This window comes from Miniopterus natalensis, chromosome 7 (genome assembly GCF_054644295.1).
Source record: "Miniopterus natalensis isolate mMinNat1 chromosome 7, mMinNat1.hap1, whole genome shotgun sequence".
Taxonomy (NCBI): domain Eukaryota; kingdom Metazoa; phylum Chordata; class Mammalia; order Chiroptera; family Miniopteridae; genus Miniopterus; species Miniopterus natalensis.
Window position 1 is genome coordinate 69,609,930 of NC_142087.1, and position 10,344 is coordinate 69,620,273.

Below are 10,344 nucleotides of genomic sequence, written 5' to 3' on the forward strand. Positions count from 1 at the left end.
AATCAAGCCAAAATAAATACGTGCGGATTTGTGTTGATTGAATGACTTAAGGTAAATAAACAAGCTCTGCTGCCTACTGGGGCCAGATAATGTAAATGAGACAACAAACAGCAGGGAGCGCGGCCGGAGCCCGGGGTCTCCGCAGAGGACACCGCGTCTCGTCTGCGCCGCACGATTGGAAAACGGATCCCGGGCTGCGAGAGCTCCGGAGTTTCCAAAGGACGCGGGAAAGCCTGGCTTTAACGCAGGCTCTCAGCTTGAAAGGCTGGTAACCAATTCGCACGCTCAGAAGACATTTTGCAGATCAATCTTGAGAACCAAGCCTAACTTCTAGGAAGCCGCGCGGCTCGGAGCAGCGGATTTGCAACCTCTACGTTAAACAGCGCGGATAATGCGGGAACGTACACTCTCAGAAACCGCGGTTCCTGGGGGGGGTGGGGCGCGGGGGCGCGGGCACTGCCTTCTGCCCCCCTGAGCCCGGGCACTGCCTTCTGCTCGCCCGAGCCCGGGCAGCTCATCCCCGCTCGGCGCCTGCAAAGCCGTCCTGAGAGTTAAGAGCTGCGGCTTCGTGGCGCTGTTTCGAGCGCCGGAAAAAACGCCTCCTTAAGCCCTTCCCATTAAGCGGCTCTCAGCGTTCAGTCGACCGAATGACTCCTCTTTATAATAATGAAATTAATTACCATAGGGCCAGCCAAACCTCGCGTGAATAACTTCATATTTCTAGATGTCTCATGTTTCCCCCCACAAAAGCATTCGAATATCTCCTGTAAGATGACTTATTTTTTTGTGTTACTGGCATCTGGAACCAGCAATGGTGGCCTATCCAGAGGGAATATGCGCAACTCTTTTAAAATTACAGTCCTGGCCCCGGGGGCCGAGAACGAGCCCCCGCCCTGTCCCCATCCATCCACCACCACGCACACGCACACACGCGCGCGCGCGCACACACGCTTCCAACTCAAGACGGTGTTGCTGGCTCGCTCCCGGGTTCCCTTTGCAGTGAACCTCCCAGCAGTTTCGGGCGGTGCTTTATTTTACTCGCGCGGCTCCGGCACCCTCCCTCCCGTCCCCGAAGTTGTCTTCGTTTCACTTCCCTGAAACCGCCCGCACTCTCCGAGTGGGAAAACTGCCCTTTTCCCGAGCTCTTGGCGGGGCCGTTTGCGGGAGTCCCTAATGGCTCATTTACGATCCGGACGCGGCTCCAGGCCTCCCCGCCCCCACCCTGCCCGCGCGGAGAGCCTTCCTCCCGCCCGGCTCGCGGGCCGCCGGCCGCGGCAGCTGCCTCGACGGCGGGCGCTGGCACGGCCTCGGCCCCTGCGCTAAGGAAGTCGTTCGGCGCCGGCTGGGAACAAGCCCGGGCAGGTGGCGGGGTGCCCCCCCCACCGCTGAGGCCCGGGGGCGGGGACAGGGCCGGGCCGGGCATTCGGTTTCGCTACGTCACGGGGAAGTCCCCATTAGGTGAGGGCTCCCGCGCCAGCAGTCTCCCGAGGCCCAGAGGCTCTCAGCCGCGCTCGGAGTCCGGTCGCCAGCCTGATCCCGCCTGTCCAGCCCGATCCCGCCTGTCCAGCCCGATCCCGCCTGTCCAGCCGGGTCCGGCCTGACCGCCCCGCGCTCAGCTCGCCTCCCGCAGACTCGAGGTTGGGGGACTGAGTTTCCCCCCGCGGTGGGCGGCAGAGGTCCCCCCGGCTGCTTTTGGAGATGCCTGGGAAGAAGGCGCGTAAGAACGCGCAGCCGAGCCCTCCGCGGGCCCCGGCAGGTAGGGGCCCGACGGGGCGAGGATCCTGGCCGGGGCGGGGGCCGGGGCCGGGGGCCGGGTGGAGGTCTCGGTCGGGGCGGGGTCAGCCCGTCTGCTCCGGGCCTCCAGGTCTGGCCAGGTCTGCGCCCTTGCATATGCTTTCGGGGCGCCTCCTGGAAGGGCTTCAGGGTTTTACGCAGGACCGTGGAGACGGCGAGGGGAGGGAATCCAGTTTGGGATCGGGATGCAGAGGTACTTTTACCGTAGAAGAAAGCCTTTCCTTCTCCGGCTTCCCGTCCGCACTGCCCCGGGGCCACGGGGAGAAAAAAGTGCAAGTGCGGGTGTCAGCCATAGGGAGAAAGTCATTGCGTCACGGCAGGTGGGGACGAGAGGAGCTCTTGGAGCCACCTGGACCCCCAGCGATTCCTAAGACGGGCCTTTCTCCCGAGTGGGGGAATTTGAGGGCCCTGCCGCACTCTCTCCACCCCCGGCGCGAGCGAAAGCAGAGAGAAGGCTGGAGACGGTCACGGCTCTCCCGCGAAGGGCTGACGGAGGCGCGGGGAGGCTTCGCAGGGACCACGGCGTTCAGGGGCCCAGAAGCCTCTCTGCTTCGTTTAGAGTTACATTGTGTAACATTTTAATAACCAGTTTAGTTGCGGAGAGGGGATAGGAGATCAGAAGTTTGTATCCGATTTTTAAAAAATATATCTTTATTGACCCAGAGAGAGGAAGAGAGACGGAGAGAGAGAGAAACATCAATGATGAGAGAGTCATGGATCAGCCGCCTCCTGCACGCCCCCGACTGGGGATCGAGCTCGCAACCCGGGCCTGTGCCCTGACCGGGAATCCAACCACGATCCGCGATCTCCTGGATCCTACCTAGGCTGATGCTCAACCGCTGAGCCATGCCGGCCAGGCGGTCCCCGATTTTTAAAATTCATCCAATCCTCCTCTCATCCCCCAACAGCCCATCAAATAACTTTTCAGGTCATCCCCCCTCATAAATCTTATCAAATAAGGCTAAGGGGCAGTAGCAAAGAAGGCAGCAAGGATTTGGGCTAGAAAATCTGTGTGGGTCCACTATTGCATCATCGGGTAATAGTCCCTCTTCCCCCTTTTCAAGGTAACTTTCCTTTTATAGAGCCCATGCGCCAGTGTGCAAAGGAAGTGTTGTATTGGCAATGTCTCCCTGGCTAAGTTGGCACCAGGCTGCTCTACCTGGATCTTGCTTGGAAGGGAAAGAACTTTCTGCCTTTTGTGATGTCCAGTAGTTCTGACCATGTTTTGAAAAGGTCTAAACCTGTGCATAACCTTCACTCACCCAACTTATACTTCGTTCTGGATAACAAGGGACAGGAGAAAGGTCCCACTTAAACTTGTTTAGGTAGTAATACTTTTTAAAAATTGAGATATAAGTGACATAACATTGTATTAGTTTTAGGTGTACCACACAATGGTTTGATACATGTATATACTGTGAAATAATTACTACAGTAAGTTTAGTTACCATCCATGATTACAAATTTTTTTATTAATGTATTTATAGATGTGTAACTAACAAAAAGACTGGGGAAACAATATGGGGCTACTTTCTGCACTTTTTTTTTGGTGAAAGGGATAGTTTTTCTTCGTATAATTCACGGCTTCCAGGAGTGTATGCAGAATTGTTTTTTCTTTCTTTAGGATGGTATGTTAATACATCCCACTCATTGAAAACAATATGTCTTTGTCAAAATGTTTGACTTTGTAACCTGTAAAGCGGCAGTGGGGAACCTTTTTTCCGACAAAGACCATTTGGATATTTACAACATCATTAGGGAATGATGCAAAATTATCAACTTAAAAATCAGCCTGCTATATTTGCTGAAACATTTGATTAACTCACTCCTAATGTGATGGCTGGAACTGATTCTCTTTAGTGCCAACCTGGCAGGGCCAGACCAAATAATTTCTCCGGCCATATATGGCCCGCGGGCCTGATAGGCCCCACCCCTGCTGTAAAGAATCGAATCTTAGGATATTTATTATGACTTTTGTTAGGGATTATGAAAATTTTACTCAGCTCTTGCAGAGAGAGAAATTGGTTGAAATGTATATTTAAAATTCCACTTTATTATATATTTACAGTTTATTTATTTTGAGCTTAACTAGGGTCTTTGGGGGGGGGTGTCTGTTTACCAAGTAAACCAGATTTCAGTTTGTAGTCATAATGATTTTTCATGTTCATAATCATGATCTTAAAGTGGACCAAAAGACCCTGAGTTGCTCTTTGAAATATCCAAGAAAACTGAAATTATGGTCAGTATAGATTTGATGTTAATTTCACTTAAAATTTTACTTGGAAATTAGATGGTAAGCACTATGTTTCTTAAAGTATTATTCAGTTATTTACAATATCTCTATTCTAAAAAGTAGTAAACATGTGAATTAAACATTACTTATTTTCTCCCTCACTCATCAGGTAGGGTTTGTTGGAAGAATTTGGCTTAAACTTCTAAATTATTTTATTTATTTTTATTTATTTATTTTTCAAATATATCTTTATTGATTTCAGAGAGAGGAAAGGAGAGGGAGAGAGAGAGACAGAAACATCAATGATGAGAGAGTCACTGACCGAGGCCACAACCGGGGCATGTGCCCTGGCCAAGAATCGAACCCCGATCACCTGGATCCTAGGTCGACGCTCAACTGCTGAGCCATGCCCGGCCGGGCTCTAAATTATTTTAGAAAATGTGGACTTGGTTTTGGACTACAAGTTAATGACTCATTTATAAGAAAATTTCAGTTTTTTAAATTAAGAAAATAATACATTTAGATTTGCCTATTAATGAGGATGTAGTCTGAGCCATGAATTACTGCCACAAAAAAAAAGCCCTACATGAAAGCCACAGGAAATGAATGACTTTCATTCCCCCACCTACCTTAGGTGAGAGAAAAAAGCATGACATCATCTGAGGCTGGTAATGTCTCACCAACTGTGGTGTTTGTATGTGCAAATAAGATAATATCTGCCTCACCTAGGATACTTTAAAAAAAAGACTTTTTAAAAAAATATATCTTTATTGATTTCAGAGAGAGGAAAGGAGAGGGAGAGAAAGAGTCAGAAATATCAATGAGAGAGTCATTGATCGGCTGCAGCCCGCAACCTGGGCATGTGCCCTGGCCAAGAATCGAACCCTGATCACCTGGATCCTAGGTTGACGCTCAACCTCTGAGCCATGCCCTGCCGGGCTCTAAATTATTTTAGGAAATGTGGACTACAAAGTTAATGACTCATTTATAAGAAAATTTCAGTTTTTTAAATTAAGAAAATAATACATTTAGATTTGCCTATTAATGAGGGTGTAGTCTGAGCCATGAATTATTGCCACAAAAAAATAAGCCCTACATGAAAACCACAGAAAATGAATGACTTTCATTCCCCCACCTACCTTAGGTGAGAGAAAAAAGCAGACATCATCTGAGGCTGGTAATGTCTCACCAACTGTGGTGTTTGTATGTGCAAATAAGATAATATCTGCCTCATCTAGGATACTTTAAAAAAAAAGACTTTTTTTTTTTTTTAAAAAAAGGTATCTTTATTGATTTCAGAGAGAGGAAAGGAGAGGGTGAGAGGGAGAGAGAAACATCAATGAGAGAGTCATTGATCCAGCCCACAACCCGGGCATGTGCCCTGGCCAAGAATTGAACCCTGATCGCCTGGATCCTAGGTTGACGCTCAACCGCTGAGCCATGCCCTGCCTGGCTCTAAATTATTTTAGAAAATGTGGACTACAAGTTAATGACTCATTTATAAGAAAATTGCAGTTTTTTAAATTAAGAAAATAATACATTTAGATTTGCCTATTAATGAGGGTGTAGTCTGAGCCATGAATTATTGCCACAAAAAAATAAGCCCTACATGAAAACCACAGAAAATGAATGACTTTCATTCCTCCCACCTACCTTAGGTGAGAGAAAAAAGCATGACATCATCTGAGGCTGGTAATGTCTCACCAACTGTGGTGTTTGTATGTGCAAATAAGATAATATCTGCCTCATCTAGGATACTTTAAAAAAAAGACTTAAAGTAAATGTCTTTGTTCAGTTTTTTTGTTTGTTTGTGAGTCACGATGTGTTTGTATACGTTGTGTGCGTGTGTGTGTGTGTTCCATCTCACACTCAAAAGACACACTTGCGTGGAGCTAAGGTTCAGAGAAACCCTTCACGGGATAAATACTCAATTTGTCACTCTTGCTGGCTGTGGTTTGGAATGCTGTCAACTTAATTTTGACGGTTTTGCTTTCCTTTTCAGAGGTCGAGGCCGAGTGCGCCCTTCAATTGAAGAGAATTGGAGACAGACTAAGTTTCCACCAGAAACTTCTGAATCTGCTGTCTAAGCTCTACCACTCGGGAACCTGACTGCCGAGGAGGCCGTCTAAGGAGGAGGCTCCTTCGGAGCTGGGTCACCGCATTTCATCAGTTAGTGGAGGCTGCCTTGCCCTGGGCATGGGTGTGAAGGAACTCTCACTTGCTTTGGGGTGTCCTTCGCTTTGGGATGTCCTTTGGAAATGAAGATGGAATACATCACCGTGAATTTCTGCGGGAGGTTTCCCAGAAGTCATTCTTTGGGATGTCAGAACATTATAAAACTGCTTCCTTTATTTTAAAGCAAGAATTGAAGAGCTTTGGAAATAAGGAATGAATTATTTATACCTTTCTGTTTTTGCTTAGAGAATTGCTCTCGTGTTTTTGCTGAAGGTCAACGACCAGCCTAGTGTAAGAAGAGTTGATAAATGATTAGAATGTGGGCAGAGGTCAAGAAGCAGAATATGTTCAGTGTTTATTTCTACTTAGAATGACAACTTCAGAACAATGTATAATGTTTGGTTTATATATATTATCTTGTTAAAAGTAAAAATTTCATTCCGAGAACACTGCATGTCATAGTGAGTATTGATTTCATAGGTCACTACAAAATATAAAATAATTTGATAATTTGTGTTTTTTTTTTGACTTAAAATGTATTACTTCTGTTCAGATGACTTTTCATTAAATGTGTTCCTGTGGGCCTTAACTGGGATGTATGGAATTTGGGAAAATTTGATCAAATTATGAGAGTGTTACTTGGTGCCAGTAAAATACTTACAGGTTGAATGTTAAAAGACAAAAAGCATAGGGATTTTGAGTAACCAGGGATATTAGGGAAAAAAATGAATTTGACTTTTTACTGCTGTAATTAAAACTTAGTAAAGCAAAAAACTGAAAGTAACAGTTTATAAGAAAATGAGTGTTTCTAAAGAAGTTTCTAAAGTCTGTAAAATGCCCTTTTCCATACTAGTCAGTGTGTATTCTATAAGAAGTTATCTTTTAACAGAAATTATGTCTGTTTTCATAATTAGGATATACTTTATAAGTTAATTTTTTATTTTTAAATAACAGTTTACATTCAATATTATTTTATGTTAGTTTCAGGTATATGGGATATACTTTTTTTTTTAAAAAAAAAAGAGGAATAGATTGCTAATTCAGAATGAAAATCCCATGTATAATGGGATTTTCATTTTGGGTGATATATATATAATTTTCATTAAAATAATATGTAGATTCTGAGAAAGCTTTCATGTATTTCATTTCTCAAAAAAGATCAGGCTATGAATAAAGTCCCCAAATATATATGAAAATATCATGATTGAATTTCAGCAAGAATAATCTTATTTATTTTACCTATTTATAATTAAAATATTTTTTGTTTAAAAATTTACATTAGTTAAAGTTACAGTTTCAGGTTATGAGACAAGGTTTTATTTTTATTTTATTTTATTTTACTTTATTTTTTACAAGGGTTTTATAATTACTTGAACTCATACAGTAAGAATGTTTTAACATAGGCCAGTGATTTTCAACCTTTTCCATCTCATGGCACACATAATTACTAAAGTTCTGCGGCACACCAAAAAAACATTTTTTTTTAGTTGATATGACCAAAAAAAAAAAAAGATAATTTTGACTTATTCACACCAGATGCCTGTTGTTATGTTGGCTATTGTCATTTTTTTATTCGACAATCTAAGGGGAAAAGGGTCAGTGCCCTTGACTAAATAGTCAGGTATTTGATGTTTTAAAAATTCGTGCGGCACGTGGTTGAAAATCGCTGATGTAGGATATAGTCACTTTATATTAAAAAAAAAATACCTCAGTATCTACTTTTCTCCAGTATTATTTACGGCTATTAGTTAATTTAGTTGTAAAGATATTTTGTGTGTATCTGCCTAGCAGCAGATCTATTTTGCCATATGGATATTTATGGTCTGTAATTGTATTTATACATGTATATACACATATAAAAGTGGATACTGTAGCTGTAAAGCATTAAAAATGGATACTTTTCTGTGTTTTTTGGTGTTTTTTTTGTTTGTTTTGTCATGTAAGCCACTGGGTGTTCATTACATAACCAAAATATTGTATTTTAACAAACTTTCATCAGCAGGCACCTTTTGATGGAACTGTCCCTTCCTGTCCGATTCTGTGGTAGGAATAGACAAGACGGGGGGATATGGCATGATTTTTGCTGTCCAGAGACTTACACTTTAATTGGGATAGAAAAATATTGAAAAACAGGAAATTAATGCCAGGCCTTGAGTGCCTGACATTAATGCCCGGAGAGTGGTTTCTATAGAGTAGCCTACAGAAATTCAGGATTTAATCAGAGGTATGATGAGCCTTGAATGTTTTCCAGCCTGCCAGGTTAAGAGGAACTTCTGTGCAGTTTGCTTTTAAGTGACCTCAAAGCTTTCCCCCGCCCCCGCCCTGAGCCGTGAGTATTGCTTCATCAGATAACAGTCATGTGCAGAAGTAGCTGCAACTGAGTGGCCTTCCTGTTTGAGTGTGAGAACAGAAAAGATACCCCCAGTTTGTAGCTTTGATCTAGGAACCACCTTTCTCCCCCCCCCCCCCAAGCTCCTACCCTCCGCCCCTCAAAAGTCTGCTGAAATCATGGAAAGTAAACCGTCTCCCTTAGGTGCGAGGGAGAGAGAACCAGAGGCAAGGGGATAGTGACAAGGAGAGACGGCAGCCAGAGCAGGGGGGTGAAGGCGGGGATGACAGCCGGGCAGAAGGCGATAGAAACCGAGAGCACCGGCGCCCGGGAGGAAGGACTTTGTAATGCAGGAGCCGGCTGATTGGCTTCATAAAAGGTGGGGTCAATCTGCATTTGATTTGAAGGTCGGGTTAGGGGAACTCCAGTCCCTAAGCCTCTTTGCATAGCCCGAATGGAAGTTGGTGTTAATTAGTTTTGCTAAAAGGGTTTTTTTGTGTGTGTGTAATGTAAGGAGTTACACAGGAAGGCTTAGACGTAATTCACAGGCTTTAGGTATGAGAACTAGATAATTTGATAACCATACTTTAATGTCAAATGATTTCCAACATATCCACGTAACTGTAATTGTATCCGATGACTGAGGAAAAGTTTCTAGGAATTAAAAAATACTTCTTGGGCATGTAAGTATCTTCTTGGAAATGAGACTTGTCCATGCATTCTGGCTTCCCTGACGGCATGTCACTCACTCTCTATATATATGAAGCTGAAAATAAAAACGGGTCACCTGACAGAACACATCCAATTGTGTAATAACTTGAGTGTCTTCGTGTCGTAGGTCATGGTCCAAGAATAAACCTTTGTCAGTACAATCCAGGTGCTAATTTAGCTTCTCTCTTATGGATTTTCAGAAATCAGTTTAGCAAATTCAAGTGAAACAGTCACACACACCTAGCATCTTCTTCCAAAGTGGCAACTTTTTAGAACACCAGAAACATGAGAGAATTGGTAAGAGTTACAAGTAGAGATTTAGGATTGATTCCTTTACTTAGTAAGCCTGGGTGTCACACTACCCCCTAGTGACCTGAAACTGCACAGTGCATAGAGCCTGGGCTTGGGTTTGGGTTGAAAGGAGAATGTGTCTGGTATTTCCTGTGTTTTAGTAAAAGGCTCCCCTTCTTGTGTTTTTGTAAAAGGCTCCCCTGCTGTCCCACTAATGATCCCTAATGGAGCTTATGAGATCTACCTATTTCCAATTTCACATCTATTTTCCAAAATGTAAAGTTCCTTTCCCCACAGTTGCCATCGGCTTTTGACTTTCAGATCCACCAGCTGCTTTTCCATTTGTTCTTGGGAGACTCGGGTAAGTTACTTGATCTCTGCTTTCTCATAAAACAGTGTCAAATATACTTACTTCAAACCATCCTGAGAATCAAAGGAGGTGAGACTGTGCCTGGTGTCTGGCCCACAGTCGTGCTCAGTAAATATCAGCTAACTTTCCCTTCAAGATGGAGAGTGCAAACTCAGAGTGAAACAGTCACACCCCCTACCATCTTCTTCCAAAGTGGTGGGTGCTTCCTTGCAAAGCTACAGAAGGCCTTGCCCAATTAAGAGTAGTAGATGAAAATGAAATCTTTTGAAGGAAGGCAGTTGGGCAGTGTTGGGGCTGGAGAGGAAGTGGCAGTTTTCCCTTGATGAGGCCATCTGTTTTTAATTTGTAACCTCTTAATGACGGTAAAACATTTATTTTCGCCCCCATACATAGTAGATTTCATGACTATTGAATTGCCTGAAGCCCCTAGTATATTCACAT

General features: G+C 44.0%; 1 protein-coding gene across 2 annotated transcripts; it reads left to right on the forward strand.

Moving 5' to 3' along the window:
* The first annotated feature begins 1,698 nt into the window (after positions 1 to 1,698).
* Positions 1,699 to 7,255, forward strand: PMAIP1 (phorbol-12-myristate-13-acetate-induced protein 1). Of its 2 annotated transcripts, none has more exons than XM_087818622.1 (2): positions 1,699 to 1,771; positions 6,027 to 7,255. In XM_087818622.1, exons 1-2 carry the CDS (start codon positions 1,699 to 1,701, stop codon positions 6,134 to 6,136), a joined length of 183 nt encoding a protein of 60 aa, XP_087674748.1. In that variant the 3' UTR covers positions 6,137 to 7,255. The 2 variants fall into 2 exon arrangements, with proteins under 2 accessions (XP_087674748.1, XP_087674749.1); XM_087818623.1 differs by having other exon boundaries at positions 1,699 to 1,756; positions 6,030 to 7,255.
* Positions 7,256 to 10,344: the final 3,089 nt, after the last annotated feature.

Bases quoted from the DNA above. Each gene is read 5' to 3' on its own strand.
- PMAIP1 (XM_087818622.1), top strand. From the start codon at position 1,699: ATGCCTGGGAAGAAGGCGCGTAAGAACGCGCAGCCGAGCCCTCCGCGG. The intron at 1,772-6,026 runs GGCGAGGATCCT...TGCTTTCCTTTT, and splicing joins GGCAGGTAGGGGCCCGACGG to CAGAGGTCGAGGCCGAGTGC.